This window comes from Panulirus ornatus, chromosome 1 (assembly GCF_036320965.1).
Source record: "Panulirus ornatus isolate Po-2019 chromosome 1, ASM3632096v1, whole genome shotgun sequence".
In the NCBI taxonomy this organism is placed as follows: domain Eukaryota; kingdom Metazoa; phylum Arthropoda; class Malacostraca; order Decapoda; family Palinuridae; genus Panulirus; species Panulirus ornatus.
In genome coordinates this window covers 50820474-50843344 of record NC_092224.1, presented here as the reverse complement: position 1 = coordinate 50843344, position 22871 = coordinate 50820474, and the positions used below count along the sequence as shown (strand labels likewise).

General features: G+C 42.7%; 1 protein-coding gene across 1 annotated transcript in view; it reads right to left on the bottom strand.

Annotated features, from left to right (window-relative positions):
- LOC139748899 (uncharacterized) overlaps nt 1-22871 on the bottom strand; it is a 191019-nt gene that overhangs the window by 77022 nt on the left and 91126 nt on the right. Inside the window, exon 6 of the mRNA XM_071662266.1 lies at nt 17406-17550. Within this exon, the coding sequence (XP_071518367.1) occupies nt 17406-17550 (145 nt within the window). The remainder of the gene's footprint in view (nt 1-17405; nt 17551-22871) is intronic.

The following is a 22871-nucleotide window of genomic DNA, read 5'->3' as shown; positions in this document are numbered from 1 at the left end:
ACAAGATAATGATCAGACATCCCTCCAGTTGCACCTCTCAGCACATTGACATCCAAAAGTCTCTCTTTCGCACGCCTGTCCATTAACACGTAATCCAATAACGCTCTCTGGCCATCTCTCCTACTTACATAAGTATACTCATGTATATCTCGCTTTTTAAACCAGGTATTCCCGATCATCAGTCCTTTTTCAGCACATAAATCTACAAGCTCTTCACCATTTCCATTTACAGCACTGAACACCCCATGCATACCAATTATTCCCTCAACTGCCACATTACTCACCTTTGCATTCAAATCACCCATCACTATAACCCGGTCTCGTGCATCAAAACCGCTAACACACTCATTTAGCTGTTTGAAGAATGTGTGTGAGAAATACTTAGAGAAGCAAATGGATTTGTATGTAGCATTTGTGAATCTGGAGAAGGTATATGATAGAGTTGATATAGATGCTCTGTGAAAGGTATTAAGAATATATGGTGTGGGAGGCAAGTTGTTAGATGCAGTGAAAAGTTTTTATTGCGGATGTAAGGCATGTTTACGAGTAGGAAGAGAGGAAAGTGATTGGTTCTCGGTGAATGTCTGTTTGCGGCATGGGTGCATGATGTCTCTATGGTTGTTTAATTTGTTTATTGATGGGGTTGTTAGGGAGGCGAATGCAGGAGTTCTGGAGAGAGGGGCAAGTATGCAGTCTGTTGTGGATGAGAGAGCTTGGGAAGTGAATCAGTTGTTGTTTGCTGATGATACAGCGCTGGTGGCTGATTCGGGTGACAAACTGCAGAAGCTGGTGACTGAGTTTGGTAAAGTGTGTGAAAGAAGAAAGCTGAGAGTAAATGTGAATAGGAGCAAGGTTATGAGATACAGTAGGGTTGAGAGACAAGTCAACTGAGAGGTACATTTGAATGGAGAAAAACTGGAGGAAGTGAGGTGTTATAGATATGTGGTAGTGGATTTGGCAGCGGGTGGAACCACTGAAGCGGAAATGAGTCAAAGGGTGGGGAAGGGGGCGAAAGTTCTTGGAGTGCTGAAAAATGTGTGGAAGGTGAAAACGTCATCTCGGAAAGCAAAAATGGGTATGTATGAAGTAGTGGTTCCAACAATGTTATATGGTGCTAGGCATGGGCTATAGATAGAGTTGTGCGGATTAGGGTGGATGTGCTGGAAATGAGATGTTTGAGGACAATATGTGGTGTGAGGTGGTTTGATCGAGTAAGTAGTGAAAGGGTAAGAGAGATGTGTGGAAATAAAAAGAGTGTGGTTAAGAGAGCAGAAGAGGGTTTTTTGAAATGGTTTGGTCACATAGAGAGAATGACTGAGTATAGATTGACAAAGAGGATATATGTGTCAGAGGTGGAGGGAACGAGAAGTGGGAGACCAAATTGGAGGTGAAAGGATGCGAGTGAAAAAGATTTTGAGTGATTGGGGCCTGAACACGCAGGAGGGTGAAAGGCGTGCAAGAAATAGACTGAATTGGAATGATGTGGTATACCGGGGTCGACATGCTGTCAATGGATTGAACCAGGGAAGTGAAGCGTCAGGGGTAAACCATGGAAAGTTTTGTGGGGCCTGGATGTGGAAAGGGAGCTGTGGTTTTGGTGCATTATACATGACAGCTAGAGCCTGAGTGTGAATGAGTGTGGCCTTTGTTGTCTTTTCTTAGTGCTACCTTACGCACATTCAGGGGGAGGGGGTTACCATTTCATGTGTGGCGAGGTGGTCACAGGAAACAATGAGAGCAGACAGTATGAATTATGTACATGTGTATATAAGTATATATATCTGGGTGTCTAAATGTGTGTGGATGTAACCAAGATGTGAAGAAAAGGATAGATAGGTAGTATGTTTGAGGAAAGGAACTTGGATGTTTTGGCCCTGAGTGAAAAGAAGCTCAAGGGTAAAGGGGAAGAGTGGTTTGGGAATGTCTTGGGAGTAAAGTCAGGGGTTAGTGAGAGGACAAGAGCAAGGGAAGGAGTAGCTGTACTCCTGAAACAGGAGTTGTGGGAGTATGTGATAGAATGTAAGAAAGTAAATTCTCGATTAATATGGGTAAAACTGAAAGTTGATGGAGTGAGATGGGTGATTATTGGTGCATATGCACCTGGGCATGAGAAGAAAGATCATGAGAGGCAAGTGTTTTGGGAGCAGCTGAATGAGTGTGTTAGTGGTTTTGATGCACAAGACCGGGTTATAGTGATGGGTGATTTGAATGCAAAGGTGAGTAATGTGGCAGTTGAGGGAATAATTGGTATACATGGGGTGTTCAGTGTTGTAAATGGAAATGGTGAAGAGCTTGTAGATTTATGTGCTGAAAAAGGACTGGTGATTGGGAATACCTGGTTTAAAAAGCGAGATACACATAAGTATACGTATGTAAGTATGAGAGATGGCCAGAGAGCGTTACTGGATTACGTGTTAATTGACAGGTGCGCGAAAGAGAGACTTTTGGATGTTAATGTGCTGAGAGGTGCAACTGGAGGGATGTCTGATCATTATCTTGTGGAGGCTAAGGTGAAGATTTGTATGGGTTTTCAGAAAAGAAGAGTGAATGTTGGGGTGAAGAGGGTGGTGAGAGTAAGTGAGCTTGGGAAGGAGACTTATGTGAGGAAGTACCAGGAGAGACTGAGTACAGAATGGAAAAAGGTGAGAACAATGGAAGTAAGGGGAGTGGGGGAGGAATGGGATGTATTTAGGGAAGCAGAGATGGAGTGTGTAAAGATGCTTGTGGCATGAGAAGTGTGGGAGGTGAGTTGATTAGAAAGGGAAGTGAGTGGTGGGATGAAGAAGTAAGATTATTAGTGAAAGAGAAGAGAGAGGCATTTGGACGATTTTTGCAGGGAAAAAATGCAATTGAGTGGGAGATGTATAAAAGAAAGAGACAGGAGGTCAAGTGAAAGGTGCAAGAGGTGAAAAACAGGGCAAACGAGAGTTGGGGTGAGAGAGTATCATTAAATTTTAGGGAGAATAAAAAGATGTTCTGGAAGGAGGTAAATAAAGTGCGTAAGACAAGGGAGCAAATGGGAACTTCAGTGAAGCGCGCAAATGGGGAGGTGATAACAAGTAGTGGTGATGTGAGAAGGAGATGGAGTGAGTATTTTGAAGGTTTGTTGGATGTGTTTGATGATAGAGTGGCAGATATAGGGTGTTTTGGTCGAGGTGGTGTGCAAAGTGAGAGGGTTAGGGAAAATGATTTGGTAAACAGAGAAGAGGTAGTAAAAGCTTTGCGGAAGATGAAAGCCGGCAAGGCAGCAGGTTTGGATGGTATTGCAGTGGAATCTATTAAAAAAGGGGGTGACTGAATTGTTGACTGGTTGGTAAGGTTATTTAATGTATGTATGACTCATGGTGAGGTGCCTGAGGATTGGCGGAATGCGTGCATTGTGCCATTGTACAAAGGCAAAGGGGATAAGAGTGAGTGCTCAAATTACAGAGGTATAAGTTTGTTGAGTATTCCTGGGAAATTATATGGCAGGGTATTGATTGAGAAGGTGAAAGCATGTACAAAGCATCAGATTGGGGAAGAGCAGTGTGGTTTCAGAAGTGGTAGAGGATGTGTGGATCAGGTGTTTGCTTTGAAGAATGTATGTGAGAAATACTTAGAAAAGCAAATGGATTTGTATGTAGCATTTATGGACCTGGAGAAGGCATATGATAGAGTTGATAGAGATGCTCTGTGGAAGGTATTAAGAATATATGGTGTGGGAGGCAAGTTGTTAGAAGCAGTGAAAAGTTTTTATCGAGGATGTAAGGCATGTCTACGTGTAGGAAGAGAGGAAAGTGATTGGTTCTCAGTGAATGTAGGTTTGAGGCAGGGGTGTGTGATGTCTCCATGGTTGTTTAATTTGTTTATGGATGGGGTTGTTAGGGAGGTGAATGCAAGAGTTTTGGAAAGAGGGGCAAGTATGAAGTCTGTTGTGGATGAGAGAGCTTGGGAAGTGAGTCAGTTGTTGTTCGCTGATGATACAGCACTGGTGGCTGATTCATATGAGAAACTGCAGAAGCTGGTGACTGAGTTTGGTAAAGTGTGTGAAAGAAGAAAGTTAAGAGTAAATATGAATAAGAGCAAGGTAATTAGGTACAGTAGGGTTGAGGGTCAAGTCAATTGGGAGATAAGTTTGAATGGAGAAAAGCTGGAGGAAGTAAAGTGTTTTAGATATCTGGGAGTGGATCTGGCAGCGAATGGAACCATGGAAGCGGACGTGAATCATTGGGTGGGGGAGGGGGCAAAATTCCTGGGAGCTTTGAAGAATGTGTGGAAGTCGAGAACATTATCTCGGAAAGCAAAAATGGGTATCTTTGAAGGAATAGTGGTTCCAACAATGTTGTATGGTTGTGAGGCGTGGGCTATGGATAGAGTTGTGCGCAGGAGGGTGGATGTGCTGGAAATGAAATGTTTGAGGACAATGTGTGGTGTGAGGTGGTTTGATCGAGTAAGTAATGTAAGGGTAAGAGAGATGTGTGGAAATAAAAAGAGCATGGTTGAGAGAGCAGAAGAGGGTGTTTTGAAATGGTTTGGGCACATGGAGAGAATGAGTGAGGAAAGATTGACCAAGAGGATATATGTGTCGGAGGTGGAGGGAACGAGGAGAACTGGGAGACCAAATTGGAGGTGGAAAGATGCAGTGAAAAAGATTTTGAGTGATCGGGGCCTGAACATGCAGGAGGGTGAAAGGCGGGCGAGGAATAGAGTGAATTGGATCGATGTGGTATACCGGGGTTGACGTGCTGTCAGTGGATTGAATCAGGGCATGTGAAACGTCTGGGGTAAACCATGGAAAGTTGTGTGGGGCCTGGATGTGGAAAGGGAGCTGTGGTTTCGGGCATTATTGCATGACAGCTAGAGACTGAGTGTGAACGAATGGGGCTTTTGTTGTCTTTTCCTAGCGCTACCTCGCACACCTGAGGGGGGAGGGGGTTACCATTCCATGTGTGGCGAGGTGGCGATGGGAGTGAATAAAGGCAGACAGTGTGAATTGTGTGCATGGGTATATATGTATGTGTCTGTGTGTGTATATATATGTGTACATTGAGATGTATAGGTATGTATATTTGCGTATGTGGACGTGTATGTATATACATGTGTATGGGGGTGGGTTGGGCCATTTCTTTCGTCTGTTTCCTTGCGCTACCTCGCAAACGCGGGAGACAGCGACAATGCAAAATAAATAAATAAATATATATGGGGAGGTGATAACAAGTAGTGGTGATGTGAGAAGGAGATGGAGTGAGTATTTTGAAGGTTTGTTGAATGTGTTTGATGATAGAGTGGCAGATATAGGGTGTTTTGGTCGAGGTGGTGTGCAAAGTGAGAGGGTTAGGGAAAATGATTTGGTAAACAGAGAAGAGGTTGTAAAAGCTTTGCGGAAGATGAAAGCCGGCAAGGCAGCAGGTTCGGATGGTATTGCAGTGGAATTTATTAAAAAAAGGGGGTGACTGTATTGTTGACTGGTTGGTAAGGTTATTTAATGTATGTATGACTCACGGTGAGGTGCCTGAGGATTGGCGGAATGCGTGCATAGTGCCATTGTACAAAGGCAAAGGGGATAAGAGTGAGTGCTCAAATTACAGAGGTATAAGTTTGTTGAGTATTCCTGGTAAATTATATGGGAGGGTATTGATTGAGAGGGTGAAGGCATGTACAGAGCATCAGATTGGGGAAGAGCAGTGTGGTTTCAGAAGTGGTAGAGGATGTGTGGATCAGGTGTTTGCTTTGAAGAATGTATGTGAGAAATACTTAGAAAAGCAAATGGATTTGTATGTAGCATTTATGGATCTGGAGAAGGCATATGATAGAGTTGATAGAGATGCTCTGTGGAAGGTATTAAGAATATATGGTGTGGGAGGCAAGTTGTTAGAAGCAGTGAAAAGTTTTTTATCGAGGATGTAAGGCGTGTGTACGTGTAGGAAGAGAGGAAAGTGATTGGTTCTCAGTGAATGTAGGTTTGCGGCAGGGGTGTGTGATGTCTCCATGGTTGTTTAATTTGTTTATGGATGGGGTTGTTAGGGAGGTGAATGCAAGAGTTTTGGAAAGAGGGGCAAGTATGAAGTCTGTTGGGGATGAGAGAGCTTGGGAAGTGAGTCAGTTATTGTTCGCTGATGATACAGCGCTGGTGGCTGATTCATGTGAGAAACTGCAGAAGCTGGTGACTGAGTTTGGTAAAGTGTGTGAAAGAAGAAAGTTAAGAGTAAATGTGAATAAGAGCAAGGTTATTAGGTACAGTAGGGTTGAGGGTCAAGTCAATTGGGAGGTGAGTTTGAATGGAGAAAAACTGGAGGAAGTGAAGTGTTTTAGATATCTGGGAGTGGATCTGGCAGCGCATGGAACCATGGAAGCGGAAGTGGATCATAGGGTGGGGGAGGGGGCGAAAATTCTGGGAGCCTTGAAGAATGTGTGGAAGACGAGAACATTATCTCGGAAAGCAAAAATGGGTATGTTTGAAGGAATAGTGGTTCCAACAATGTTGTATGGTTGCGAGGCGTGGGCTATGGATAGAGTTGTGCGCAGGAGAATGGATGTGCTGGAAATGAGATGTTTGAGGACAATGTGTGGTGTGAGGTGGTTTGATCGAGTAAGTAACGTAAGGGTAAGAGAGATGTGTGGAAATAAAAAGAGCGTGGCTGAGAGAGCAGAAGAGGGTGTTTTGAAGTGGTTTGGGCACATGGAGAGAATGAGTGAGGAAAGAATAACCAAGAGGATATATGTGTCGGAGGTGGAGGGAACGAGGAGAAGAGGGAGACCAAATTGGAGGTGGAAAGATGGAGTGAAAAAGATTTTGTGTGATTGGGGCCTGAACATGCAGGAGGGTGAAAGGAGGGCAAGGAATAGAGTGAATTGGAGCGATGTGGTATACCGGGGTTGACGTGCTGTCAGTGGATTGAATCGGGGCATGTGAAGCGTCTGGGGTAAAGCATGGAAAGCTGTGTAGGTATGTATATTTGCGTGTGTGGACGTATGTATATACATGTGTATGGGGGTGGGTTGGGCCATTTCTTTCGTCTGTTTCCTTGCGCTACCTCGCAAACGCGGGAGACAGCGGCAAAAAAAAAAAAAAAAAAAAAAAAAAAAAAATATATATATATATATATATATATATATATATATATATATATATATATATATATATATATATATTATATCCCTGGGGATGTATCCCTGGGGATAGGGGAGAAAGAATACTTCCCACGTATTCCCTGCGTGTCGTAGAAGGCGACTAAAAGGGGAGGGAGCGGGTGGCTGGAAATCTTCCCCTCTCGTTTTTTTTTTTTTTTTATTTTCCAAAGGAAGGAATGGAGAGGGGGCCAGGTAGGGATTTTCCCTCTGAGGCCCAGTCCTCTGTTCTTAACGCTACCTCGCAAATGCGGGAAATGGCGAATAGTATAAAAAAATATATGTATATATATACACATATATTTTTTTTTTTTTTTTTTCATACTATTCGCCATTTCCCGCGATAGCGAGGTAGCGTTAAGAACAGAGGACTGGGCCTTTGAGGGAATACCCTCACCTGGCCCCCTTCTCTGTTCCATCTTTTGGAAAAAAAAAAAAAAAAAAAAAAAAAAAAAAACGAGAGGGGAGGATTTCCAGCCCCCCGCTCCCTTCCCTTTTAGTCGCCTTCTACGACACGCAGGGAATACGTGGGAAGTATTCTTTGCGTGTCGTAGAAGGCGACTAAAAGGGAAGGGAGCGGGGGGCTGGAAATCCTCCCCTCTCGTTTTTTTTTTTTTTTTTTTTTTTTTTTTTTAATATATATATATATATATATATTAAATTAAATTTTAGAGAGAATAAAAAGATGTTCTGGAAGGAGGTAAATAAAGTGTGTAAGACAAGGGAGCAAATGGGAACTTCAGTGAAGCGCGCAAATGGGGAGGTGATAACAAGTAGTGGTGATGTGAGAAGGAGATGGAGTGAGTATTTTGAAGGTTTGTTGAATGTGTTTGATGATAGAGTGGCAGATATAGGGTGTTTTGGTCGAGGTGGTGTGCAAAGTGAGAGGGTGAGCGAAAATGATTTGGTAAACAAGGAAGAGGTAGTAAAAGCTTTGCGGAAGATGAAAGCCGGCAAGGCAGCAGGTTTGGATGGTATTGCAGTGGAATTTATTAAAAAAGGGGGTGACTGTGTTATTGACTGGTTGGTAAGGTTATTTAATGTATGTATGACTCATGGTGAGGTGCCTGAGGATTGGCAGAATGCGTGCATAGTGCCATTGTACAAAGGCAAAGGGGATAAGAGTGAGTGCTCAAATTACAGAGGTATAAGTTTGTTGTGTATTCCTGGTAAATTATATGGGAGGGTATTGATTGAGAGGGTGAAGGCATGTACAGAGCATCAGATTGGGGAAGAGCAGTGTGGTTTCAGAAGTGGTAGAGGATGTGTGGATCAGGTGTTTGCTTTGAAGAATGTATGTGAGAAATACTTAGAAAAGCAAATGGATTTGTATGTAGCATTTATGGATCTGGAGAAGGCATATGATAGAGTTGATAGAGATGCTCTGTGGAAGGTATGAAGAATATATGGTGTGGGAGGCAAGTTGTTAGAAGCAGTGAAAAGTTTTTATCGAGGATGTAAGGCATGTGTACGTGTAGGAAGAGAGGAAAGTGATTGGTTCTCAGTGAATGTAGGTTTGCGGCAGGGGTGTGTGATGTCTCCATGGTTGTTTAATTTGTTTAAGGATGGGGTGGTTAGGGAGGTGAATGCAAGATTTTGGAAAGAGGAACAAGTATGAAGTCTTTTGCCCCCCTCCCCCACCCTATGATTCACTTTCGCTTCCACGGTTCCATCCACTGCCAACTCCACTCCCAGGAATCTAAAACATTTCACTTTCTCCAGTTTTTTTCCTTTCAAACTTACCTCCCAATTGACTTGTCCCTCAACCCTAATAACCTTGCTCTTATTCACATTTACTCTCAGCTGTCTTCTTTCACTCACTTTACCAAACTAAGTCACCAGCTTCTGCAGTTTCTCAACCGAATCAGCTACCATAGCTGTATCATCAGCAAGCAACAACTGACTCACTTCCCAAGCTCTCTCATCTACAACAGACTGCATACATGCCCCTCTCTCCAAAACTCTTGCATTCATCTCCCTAACAACCCTATCCATAAACAAATTAAACAACCATCGAGACATCACGCACCCCTGCCGCAAACGAACATTCACTGAAAACCAATCACTTTCCTCTCTTCCTACACAGACATATGCCTTACTAAAAACTTTTCACTGCTTCTTACAACTTGCCTCCCACACCATATATTCCTAATACCTTCCACAGAGCATCTATATTAACTCTATCATAAGCCTTCTCCAGATCCATAAATGCATACAAATCCATTTGCTTTTCTAAGTATTTCTCACATACATTCTTCAAAGTAAATGCCTGGTCCACACATCCGCTACCACTTCTGAAATCACACTGCTCTTCCCCAATCTGATGCTCTGTACATGCCTTCACCCTGTCAATCAATACTCTCCCAGGAATACTCAACAAACTTATACCTCTGTAATTTGAGCATTCACTCTTATCCCCTTTGCCTTTGTACAATGGCACTATGCAAGCATTCCGCCAATCCTCAGGCACCTCACCATGAGTAATACATACATTAAATAACTTTACCAACCAGTGAACAATACAGTCACCCCCTTTTTAATAAATTCTACTGCAATACCATCGAAACCCGCTGCCTTGCTGGCTTTTCTCCTGCAAAGCTTTTACTACCTCTTCTCTGTTTACCAAATCATTTTCCCTAACCATCTCACTTTGCACAACACCTCGACCAAATCACCTTATATCTGCCACTCTATCATCAAACACATTCAACAAACCTTCAAAATACTCACTCCATCTCCTTCTCATCACCACTATTTGTTATCACCTCCCCATTAGCTCCCTTCACTGAAGTTCCCATTTGTTCCCTTGTCTTACGCACTGTATTTACTTCCTTTCAAAATATCTTTTCATTCTCCCTAAAATTCAATGATACTCTCTCACCCCAACTCTCAATTGCCCTCTTTTTCACCTCTTGCACCTTTCTCTTCACCTCCTGCCTGTTTCTTTTATACATCTCCCAGTCATTTGCATTTTTTCCCTGCAAAAATCATCCAAATTCCTCTCTCTTCTCTTCCACTAATACTCTTACTCCTTCATCCCACCACTCACTGCCCTTTTTTATCTGCCCACCTCCCACGCTTCTCATGCCACAAGCATCTTTTGCGCAATCCATCACTGCTTCCCTAAATGCATCCCATTCCTCCCCCACTCCCCTTACGTCTTTTGTTCTCACCTTTTTCCATTCTGTACTAAGTCTCCCCTGGTACTTCCTCACACAAGTGTCCTTCCCAAGCTCACTTACTCTCACCACCCTCTTCACCCCAACATTCTCTCTTCTTTTCTGGAAACCTCTACAAATCTTCACCTTCGCTTCCACAAGATAATGATCAGACATCCCTCCAGTTGCACCTCTCAGCACATTAATATCCAGAAGTCTCTCTTTCATGCGCCTATCAATTAACATGTAATCCAATAACGCTCTCTGGCCATCTGTCCTACATACATATGTATACTTATGTATATTTCTCTTTTTAGACCAGGTATTCCCAATCACTAGTCCTTTTTCAGCACATAAATGTACAAGCTCTTCACCATTTCCATTTACAACACTGAACACCCCATGTATACCAATTATTCCCTCAACTGCCACATTACTCATCTTTCATTCAAATCACCCATCACTATAACCCGGTCTTGTGCATCAAAACTACTAACACGCTCACTCAGCTGCTCCCAAAACACTTGCCTCTCATGATCTTTCTTCTCATGCCCAGGTGCATATGCACCAATAGTCACCCATCTCTCTCCATCCACTTTTAGTTTTACCCATATCAATCTAGAGTTTACTTTCTTACACTCTATCACATACTCCCACCACTCGTGTTTCAGGAGTAGTGGTACTCCTTCCCTTGCTCTTGTCCTCTCACAAACCCCTGACTTTACTCCCAAAACATTCCCAAACTAGTCTTTCCCTTTCCCCTTGAGGTTCGTTTCACTTAGAGCCAAAACATCCAGGTTCCTTTCCTCAAACATACTACCTATCTCTCCTTTTTTCTCATCTTGGTTACATCCACACACATTTAGACACCCCAATCTGAGCCTTCGAGGAGGATGAGCACTCCCCACGTGTCTCCTTCTTCTGTTTCCCCTTTTAGAAAGTTAAAATACAAAAAGGGGAGGGTTTCTAGCCCCCACTCCCATCCCCTTTAGTTGCCTTCTAAGACGTGTGAGGAATGCGTGGGAAGTAGTCTTTCTCCCCTATCCCCAGGGATAGTACCTATCTCATTATTTCTCATCTTGGTTACATCCACACACATTTAGAAACCCCAATCTGAGCCTTCGAGGAGGATGAGCACTCCCCGTGTCACTCTTTCTGTTTCCCCTTTTAGAAAGTTAAATACAAGGAGAGGATAGTTTCTAGCCCCTGCTCCTGTCCCCTTTAGTCAGCTTGTGCGACACGCGGAGAATGCGTGGGAAGTATTCTTTCTCTCCTATCCCAGGGATAAAAGATGTATTCATTCTCCCTAAAATTTAATGAAACTCTCTTACCCCAACTCTCATTTACCCTCTTTTTCACCCCCTGTAACTTTCTCTTGACCTCATGCCTCTTTCTTTTATACATCTCCAAGTCATTTGCACTATTTCCCTGCAAAATTCGTCGAAATGCCTCTCTCTTCTCTTTCATTGATAATTTTCTTCATCCCACCACTCACTATCCTTTCTAATTTGCCTATCTCCCATGCTTCTCATGCCACAAGCATCTTTTGTGCAAGCCATCACTGCTTCCCTAAATACATCCCATTCCTCCCCCACTCCCCTTACGTCATTTGCTCTCACCTTTTTCCAATCTGTACTCAATCTCTCCTGGTACTTCCTCACGCAATTCTCCTTCCTAAGCTCACTTACTCTCACCACTCTCTTCATCCCAACATTCTCTCTTCTTTTCTGGAAACCTCTACAAATCTTCACCTTTGCCTACACAAGATAATGATCAGACATCCCTCCAGTTGCACCTCTCAGCACATTAACATCTAAAAGTCTCTCTTTCACGTGCCTATCAATTAACACGCAATCCAATAATGCTCTCTGGCCATCTCTCCCACTTACATACGTATACTTATAACTCTCCTTTTAAACCAAGTATTCCCAATAACTAATCCCTTTTCAGCATTACAAATCAATCTCTTCACCATTTCCATTTACAACACTGAACACCCAATATACATAAATTATTCCCTGAACTGCCACATTACTCACCTTTGCATTTAAATCACCCATCACTATATCCCAGTCTCGTGCATGAAAACTGCTAACACACTTACTTAGCTACTCCCAAAACACTTGGCTCTCATGATCTGTCGTGTCATGCCAAGGTGCATAGGCACCAATTATCACCCATCTCTTTCCATCCACTTTCAGTTTTACCAATATCAATTTAGAGTTTACATTCTTACACTCTATCACATACTCCCACAACTCTTGTTTCAGGAGTAGTGGTACTCCTTCCTTTGCTCTTGCCCTCTCACCTAACCCTGACTTTACTCCCAAAACATTCCCAAACTACTTTCCCCCTTTACCCTTGAGCTTCGTTTCACCCTAAGGTAAAACATCTAGATTCCTTTCCTTATACATACCACCTATCTCTCCTTTTTTCTCATCATGGCTATATACACACACATTTAGACACCCCAATCTGAGCCCCCCACCCCCTCCTGTCCTCTTTAGTCGCCTTTTACGACATGCGGGGCATGCGTGGGCAGTAAGTTTGAATGGAGAAAAACTGGAGGAAGTGAAGTGTTTTAGATATCTGGGACTGGAATTGGCAGCGGATGAAACCATGGAAGCGGAAAGGAGTCACAGGGTGGGGTAGGGGGCTTAAGTTCTGGTAGTGTTGAGGAATGTGTGGAAGGCTAGAACATTATCTCGGAAAGCAAAAATGGGTATGTTTGAAGGAAAGTGGTTCCAACAATCCTATATGGTTGCGAGGTGTGGGCTATAGATACGGTTGTGTGGAGTAGGGTGGATGTGTTGCAAATGAGATGTTTGAGGACAATATGTGGTGTGAGGTGGTTTGTTCGAGTAAGTAATGAAAGGGTAAGAGAGATGTGTGGTAATAAAAAGAGTGTATTTGAGAGAGCAGAAGAAGGTGTCTTGAAATGGTTTGGTCACTTGGAGAGAATGAGTGAGGAAAGATTGACAAGAGGATATGCGTGACAGAGATGGAGGAAATGAGAAGTGGGAAACCAAATTGGAGGTGGAAGGATGGACTGAAAAAGACTGAAAGGCGTGTAAGGAATAGAGTGAATCAGAACGATGTGGTATACTGGGGTCGACATGCTGTCAATGGATTGAACCAGGGCATGTGAAGCGTTGGTGTAAACCATGGAAAGTTTTGTGGGGCCTGGATATAGAAAGGGAGCTGTGGTTTCAGTGCATTATACATGACATGTAGAGTGTGAACGAATGTGGACTTTGTTGTCCTTTCCTAGTCCTACCTTGCGCACGTGTGTGGGGAGGGGGTGTCATTTCAGGTGTGGCGGTTTAGCGACGGGAATGAATAAAGGCAGCAAGTATGAAGTATGTACATGTGTGTATATGTATAAGTCTGTCTATTATATATATATATGTATACGCTGAAATGTATAGGTATGTATATGTGCGTATGTGGACGTGTATGTGGGTGGGTTGGGCCATTCTTTCGTCTGTTTCCTCGCAGTACCTCGCTAATGCGGGAGACAGCAACAACGTATAAAGAATAAATATAAATGTTGCAATAAACAGAATTTTTGTCCTGCATGACTGTCTGTTGTCGACATATTTGTCATATCAATATACATTTGTAACATATTGTGAACGTGTGTGCATGCTATTGTTATTTGTCTACATCGAGGAATTAGATGTCGTAGTAGGCGACTAAAAGGGGAGGGAGCGGGGGAGCTGGAAATCCTCCCCTCTCATTTTTAATTTTCCAAAAGAAGGAACAGAGAAGGGGGCGAGTGAGGATATTCCCTCAAAGGCTCGGTCCTCTGTACTTGGCGCTACCTTGCTAATGCGGGAAATGGTGAATAGTATGTAAAAAATGATTTATTTATTTATTTCCTTTGTCGCTGTCTCCTGAGTTAGCGAGGTAGCGCAAGGAAACAAACGAAAGAATGGTCCAACCCACCCACATACACATGCATATACATGCACGTCCACACACGCAAACTTACATACCGATACGTCTCAAAGTATACACATATATACACACACAAACATCTCATCTCTTTCACTAACAATCTTACATCATTCCTCCTCTCACTACCCTTTCTAATCTTCCCAACTCCCACCTTTCTCATGCCACATGCATCTTTTGCACAAGCTATCACTGCTTCCCTAAGTACCTTTCCTTCCTCCCCCACTTCCCTTATGTAATTTGCTCTCACCTTTTTCCATTCTGCACTCAATATCTCCTGGTACTTCCTCACACAAGTCTCCTTTCCAAGGTCACTTACTCTCACCACTCTCTTCACCCCAACATTCTCTCTTCTTTTCTGAAAACCTCTACAAATCTTTGCCTTTGCCTCCACAAGATAATGATCAGATATCCCTCCAGTTGCCCCTCTCTGCACAGTAACATTCAAAAGTCTCTCTGTCACAGACCTATCAATTAACATGTAATCCAATATACACATGTAGAAAGTCATATTTGCTGCCTTCATCTATTGCTGTTGCTACCCTGCCAAACATGAAAAAGCACCCTTCCCTGGCGTGTGCGAGGTATTGCTAGGAAAAGACAAAAAAAGACAACATTCACTCACACTCAGTCTCTAGCTGTCATATGTAATGCACTGAAACCACAGCTCCCCTTCCACATCCAAGGTTGACAAAACTTTCCATGGTTTACCCTAGACATTTCACATGCCTTGGGTCAATCCATTGACAGCATGTTGACCCTGGTATACCACATTGTTCCAATTCACTCTATTCTTTGCACTCCTTTCACCCTCCTGTATGTTCAGGCCCAAATCACTCAAAATATTTTTCACTCCATCCTTCCACCCCCAGTTTGCTCTCTCACTTCTCCTTGTTCCCTTCACCTCTGACACATATATCCTCTTTGTCAATCTTTCCTCACTCATTCTCTCCATGTGACCAAACCATTTCAACACACCCTCTTCTGCTCTCTCAACCACAGTTATTTTATTACCACACAACCCTCTTACCCTTTCATTATGTACTCAATCAAACAACCTCACACCACATGCTTTCCTCAAACATTTCAATTCCAACACATCCACCCTCCTCCGTACAACCGTATCTATAGTCCATGCCTCACAACCATATAACATTGTTGGAACCATTATTCCTCCAAACATACCCATTTTTGCTCTTCAACATAGCGTTCTCGCCTTCCATAAATTCTTCAGTGCTCCCAGAACCTTCACCCCCTCCCCCACCCTGTGACTCACTTCTGCTTCCATCCGATGCCAAATCCACTCTCAGATATCTAAAACACTTCACTTCTTCCAGTTTTTCTCCATTCAAACTTACCTCCTAAATAACTTGTCCCTCAACCCTACTGAACCTAATAACCTTGTTCTTATTAACATTTACTCTCAGCTTTCTTCTTTCACAAACTTTACCAAAGTCAGTCACCAACTTCTGCATTTTCTCACCGAATCAGCCACTAGCACTGTATCATCAGCAAACAACAACTGACTTCCCAAGCCCTCTCATACACAACAAACTGCATACTTTCCCCTCTCTAAAACTCTTGCATTCACCTCCCTAACCACTCCATCCATAAACAAATTAAACAACCAGGGAGACATCACTCACCCCTGCCACAACCTGACATTCATGGGGAACCAATCACTTTCCTCTCTTTCTACTCGTACACATGCCTTACATCCTTGGTAAAAATTTTCATTACATCCAGCAACTTACCTCCCACACCACATACTCTTAATACCTTCCACAATCCTTCTCTATCCACCCTATCATATGCCTTTTCCACATCCATAAATGCTAAAAACAAATCTATGTTTTGCTAAGTATTTCTCACATACATCCTTTGAAGGAAACATCTGATCCACACATCCTCTACCACTTTTGAAACCACACTGCTCTTCCCCAATCTAATGCTCTGTACATGGAGGGACTAGTGATAAGAGAGATGAAAGCATACCTAGGAAAAAGGGGTGGAGAGATGTAGTGTGGCAGTGAGATATGGTGGCTAGTGGCAAGCCTGTTTGCAGAGAGTGAAGAGGAGTTTCAGAAGGTTGTCAGTGTGTTTTATGATGAGTTTAAGTGGAGGAGATTGAAAGTAAATGCAAGTAAAAGTAAAGTAATGGTGTTTGAAAGGAAACGAAGTGAAGGTATAGATTTTGTAAAAACAAATAAAGTGAAAGAAGAAAGTGTACTAAATTGTGCTGTGGATATGCAGGAAAAAAGACTGTTAGAAATAAAGGAATGTAAATATCTGGGAGCTGTCTTGGGTAAGAGTGGTGATATGGAAGGAAAGATAAGGGAGAGAGCAGTACAGGGTAGAAGACTCACTGGGTCCCTTAACAGAATATTAAGGGGCAAAGGTGTAAGTATGGAATTGAAAAGAGGATTAAGGGACAACATAGTCCTCCCAACCCTGACCTATGCAGCTGAAATAATGGAGACTGAAAGAGGCACAGAGGTCAAGAATCCAGGCTGTGGAAATGAGCTATTTGAGAAGACCATGTGGTGAGACTAGATGGAATGAAGAAAGAAATGAAAGGTGGTATAAGAGATGTAGTATGACAAGAAATGAAAGGTGGTATAAGAGATGTAGTATGACAAGAAATGACAAAGGAATGAATTCTGGAGTGATAGAATGGGTGAAATGTAATACTTTGAGGTGGTTTGGGCATGTGGAAAGAATGCAAGACAGGGAGTTTACAAGGAAAGTGTATGATAGAACAGTTAAAGGGAATACTGGAGGGAGAGAAAGAGGAAGATGGAATGGTGTATGTGAGGGAGGTATGTAAGGACAGGGATTAGTGGAGACTTTAGCTGTGGCCACCCCTTGATGGGAGTTCCCGAAGGAAATGGGCATCAAAGATATAGATAGATAGATACATACATAGATAGATAGGTAGATAGATAGATAATACAATACAGCATAATCACACTAGCAGAGTCCAATGTTGCCAGAGTGGGCATCCTGAGCAATGTACTTTTCTATGGTTGTTCTTTTAGTTGTGTCCAGGCCTATAGTAGTGCTAAACTTAGTGCTTTTGCAAGAAAATTCAGAATAAGGAATATGTAAGTCTTACAGCAATCACCTCTTGATCACTCTTATTTGCATATCTATTATGGCATCACATACTATAATTCCACTAACCAACTAAAGCCTGAAGCAAACTTTCTTGTTTTTCGTAAGCTATAAAGACTTTGTTGTAGTGATGGATGACCTCAGCCATTTGTTTTCTTCTACTGAACTCAAACTGCTTTTCACACACTTGTTGCTCCAGGAAGGATAACTGGGTCTGTAAAGGATGAGAAGAAAGGTATCTGTTATCTCCAATCAATACCAAATAAACCATACAGGTACACTTTTTTTCATATCTGTTTGCATTTTCCCACTTTGGATAGGTAGTGCCAGGAACAGACAAAGAAAAGGGCTAACTTATTCACATCCATACATCCATTCTCTAGCTGTCATGTGTAGTGAACCAGAACCACAGCCCCCTATTAACAAACATGCCTCTCAGACATTTCTGTGGTTTCCCCTGGCTGCTTCATATGACATGGTTCATTCCCTTGACAGCAAACTGCCCCCCCTTACACCACACCACTCCTATTCACTATCTTGTGCAGAGCCTTCATCCTCCTGCATGTTCAGGCCCTGAGCACTCAAAATCTTTTTAACTCCATCCTTCCATCTCCAATTTAGTCTCCCTCTTCTCCATGTCCACTCCACTTCTGACACATATATACTCTTTGTCAACCTCCCCTCATTCTCCCCATGTCCATACCATCACAACATGCCCTCTTCAAATCAACCACACTCTTATTACATCTCTCTCCCTTTATTATCATGTAATTGATCACCCTAATCACATCAAACATTTGTCCTCAAACATTTCATTTCCAACACACTCACCCTCTTCTATACATTCATATCTACAGCCTAATCCTCGTATCCACACAATATCATCAGAACTACAATTCCTTTAAACGTTTTTACCCTACCAGGTAGTGAACTCTCTCTCCACACATTCTCTCCCTTATCCACCCTATGACTCATCTCAGCTTCCATGGTTCCACTCACTGTCATTTCCACTTTCAAGTATCTAAAGCACTTCACTTCCCCCAAGTTTCTCCATTCAAATTCACTATAACTAACCTGTCTCTTGTACTGCTCAACCTAATACCTTGATAACCTTCACTTTACTCTCAACTTTCTTCTTTCACACACTCTCCCAAACTGAGACTCCAACTTCAGCAGTTTCTTCCTTGAATCTGCTACTAGTGTTGTGTCATCAGCAAACAACAACTTACAAATGTCTTACACCCCCTCACCTCTTACAGAGTGCATACTTGCCCCTTTTTCAAAGACTCTTGCATTTACCTACCTCATTACCCTATCTATAAAGCAAATAAACGAGCATGGTGACATCACACAGCCCTGTCATAGACCAACCTTCATTTGGCACCACTCATTCTCCTTTCTACCAACTGGCACTTTCTTAATAATCTCCATTAAAAATTCCTTACTGCTTCCATTAGCTTTACTCCTACACCGTATATTCACAACACTTTCCATAATGCACCTCTATGAATGCCATCATAAGCTTTTTCAAGATCCATGAATGCTACATACAAATACTTATGTTTCTTTTCAGCATTTCTCACACACATTCTTCAAAAAAAAAAACCTGACCTACAACTCCTATACCACTCCTGAAACCACATTGTTCCTTCCCAAGCTGATGTTCCAAGTAAGCCACCATTCTCACAATCACCATTCTCCCATAAAGTTTCCAGACACGCTTATAAAACTTATTTTATCTTGTGTTTATTATACTTTGATAGTTTCTTCTGCTAGCGAGGTATAGCAAGGAAACATGAGAGAATGGCCCAACCCACCCACATACACATGTATATACATACCTATACATTTCAACGTATACATACACATAAATACACACATACAAATTCATACATACTGCCTTCATCCATTCCTGCCGCCACCCCACCACACATGAAATGAAACCCCCCTTCCCCCCACGTTCGCGCGAGGTAGCGCCACGAAATGACAACAAAGGCCACATTCGTTCACACCCAGTCTCTAGCTGTCATGTGTAATGCACCAAAACCATAGCTCCTTTTCCACATCTAGGCCCCACAAAACTTTTCATGGTTTACCCCAGATGCTTCACATACCCTAGTTCAATCCATTGACAGCACGTCGACCCTGGTATACCATATAATTTCAATTCACTCTATTCCATGCACACCTTTCACCCTCCTGTATGTTCAAGCCCTGATTGCTCAAAATCTTTTTCACTTCATCCTTCCACTTCCAATTTGGTCTTCCACTTCTCCTCGTTCCCTCCTCCTCTGATACATATATCCTATTTGTCAATCTTTCCTCACTCATTCTCTCCAGGTGAACAAACAATTTCAATACACCCTCTTCTGCTCTCTCAACCACACTCTTTTTATCACCACACATCTCTCTTACCCTTTCATTACTTACTCGATCAAACCACCTTACACCACATATTGTCCTCAAACATCTCATTTCCAACACATCCACCCTCCACTGCACAAACCTATCTATAGCCCATGCCAAACTACCATATAACATTGTTGGAACCACTATTCCTTCAAACACACCCATTTTTGTTCTCCGAGATAATGTTTTCGCCTTCCACACATTCTTCAACACTCCCAGAACCTTTACCCCTTACCCCACCCAGTGACTCGCTTCCACTTCCATGGTTCCATCCACTGCCAAAAACACTCCTAGATATCTAAAACACTTCACTTCCTCCAGTTTTTCTCCATTCAAACTTACCTCCTGATTGACTTGTCCCTCAGCCCTACTGAACCCAATAACCTTGCTCTTATTCATATTTACTCTCAGCTTTCTTCTTTCAAACACTTTACCAAACTCAGTCACCAACTTCTGCAGCTTCTCACCTGTATCAACCTCCAACACAACATCATGAGTGAACAACAACTGACTCACTTCTCAAGCCCTCTCATCCACAACAGACTGCATACTTGTCCCTCTCTCTAAAACTCTTGCATTCACCTCCCTAACAACTCCATCCATAAACAACCATGGAGACATCACACATCGCTGCCACAAACCAACATTCACTGGGAACCACTCACTTTCCTTTCTTCCTACTCATACACATGCCTTACATCCTCGATAAAAACTTTTCATTGCTTCAAGCAACGTACCTCCCACATCATATACTCTTAATACCCTCCACGGAGCATCTCTATCAGCTCTATCATATGCCTTCTCCAGATCCATAAATACTACATACAAATCCATCTGCTTTTTTATGTATTTTTCACATACACTCTTCAAAGCAAACACCTGATCCACACTTCCTCTACCACTTCTGAAACCACACTGCTCTTCCCCAATCTGGTGCTCTGCACATGCCTTGACCCTCTCAATCAATACCCACCCATATAATTTCCCAGGAATACTCAACAAACTTATACCTCTGTAATTTGAACACTCACCTTTATCCCCTTTGCCTATGTACAATGGCACTATACCTGCATTCTGCCAATCCTCAGGCACTTCACCATGAATCATCACATGTACATACACACGTCCACACACGCAAATATACATACCTACACAGCTTTCCATGGTTTACCCCAGACGCTTCACATGCCTTGATTCACTCCACTGACAGCACGTCAACCCCTGTATACCACATCGCTCCAATTCACTCTATTCCTTGCCCTCCTTTCACCCTCCTGCATGTTCAGGCCCCGATCACACAAAATCTTTTTCACTCCATCTTTCCACCTCCAATTTGGTCTCCCTCTTCTCCTCGTTCCCTCCACCTCCGACACATATATCCTCTTGGTCAATCTTTCCTCACTCATTCTCTCCATGTGCCCAAACCATTTCAAAACACCCTCTTCTGCTCTCTCAACCACGCTCTTTTTATTTCCACACATCTCTCTTACCCTTACGTTACTTACTCGATCAAACCACCTCACACCACACATTGTCCTCAAACATCTCATTTCCAGCACATCCATCCTCCTGCGCACAACTCTATCCATAGCCCACGCCTCGCAACCATACAACATTGTTGGAACCACTATTCCTTCAAACATACCCATTTTTGCTTTCCGAGATAATGTTCTCGACTTCCACACATTTTTCAAGGCTCCCAAAATTTTCACCCCCTCCCCCACCCTATGATCCACTTCCGCTTCCATGGTTCCATCCGCTGACAGATCCACTCCCAGATATCTAAAACACTTCACTTCCTCCAGTTTTTCTCCATTCAAACTCACCTCCCAATTGACTTGACCCTCAACCCTACTGTACCTAATAACCTTGCTCTTATTCACATTTACTCTTAACTTTCTTCTTCCACACACTTTACCAAACTCAGTCACCAGCTTCTGCAGTTTCTCACATGAATCAGCCACCAGCGCTGTATCATCAGCGAACAACAACTGACTCACTTCCCAAGCTCTCTCATCCCCAACAGACTTCATACTTGCCCCTCTTTCCAGGACTCTTGCATTTACCTCCCTAACAACCCCATCCATAAACAAATTAAACAACCATGGAGACATCACACACCCCTGCCGCAAACCTACATTCACTGAGCATACATTGAATATCCTCACCAACCAGTCAACGAGACAGTCACCCCCTTTTTTAATAAATTCCACTGCAATACCATCCAAACCCACCACCTTGCTGGCTTTCATCTTCCTCAGAGCTTTCACTACCTCTTCTCTGTTTACCAAATCATTCTCCCCGACCCTCTCACTTTGCACACCACCTTGACCAAACATCCTAAATCGGCTAATCTATCGTCACACACATTCAACAAATCTTCAAAATACTCACTCCATCTCCCTCTCACTTCACTACTACTTGTTATTACCTCCCCATTTGCCCCTTTACCGACCTTCCCATTTGTTCTCTTGTCTTATGCACTTTATTTACCTCCTTCCAAAACATCTTTTTATTTTTTTTTTATCATACTTTGTTGCTCTCTCCCGCGTTAGTGAGGTAGCGCAAGGAAACAGACAAAAGAAATGGCCCAACCCACCCACATACACATGTATATACATACACATCCATACATGCACATATACATACCTATATATTTCAACATACACATACATATATACACACACAGACATATACATATATACACATGTACATGATTCATACTGTCTGCCCTTATTCATTCCCGTCGCCACCCTGCCACATCTGAAATGACAACCCCCTTCCCCGCATGTGCGCGAAAGTAGCGATATGAAAAGACACAAAAGGCCACATTCATCAAAACTCGGTCTCTAGCTGTCATGTATAATGCACCGAAACCACAGCTCCCTTTCAACATCCAGGCCTCACAATACTTTCCATGGTTTACCTCAGACGCTTCACATGCCCTGGTTCAATCCACTGACAGCACGTCGACCCCGGTATACCACATCAATCCAATTTACTCTATTCCTTGCACGCCTTTTACCCTCCTGCATGTTCAGGCCCCAATCACTCAAAATCTTTTTCACTCCATTTTTCCACCTCCAATTTGGTCTCCCACTTCTCGTTCCCTCCATCTCTGACACA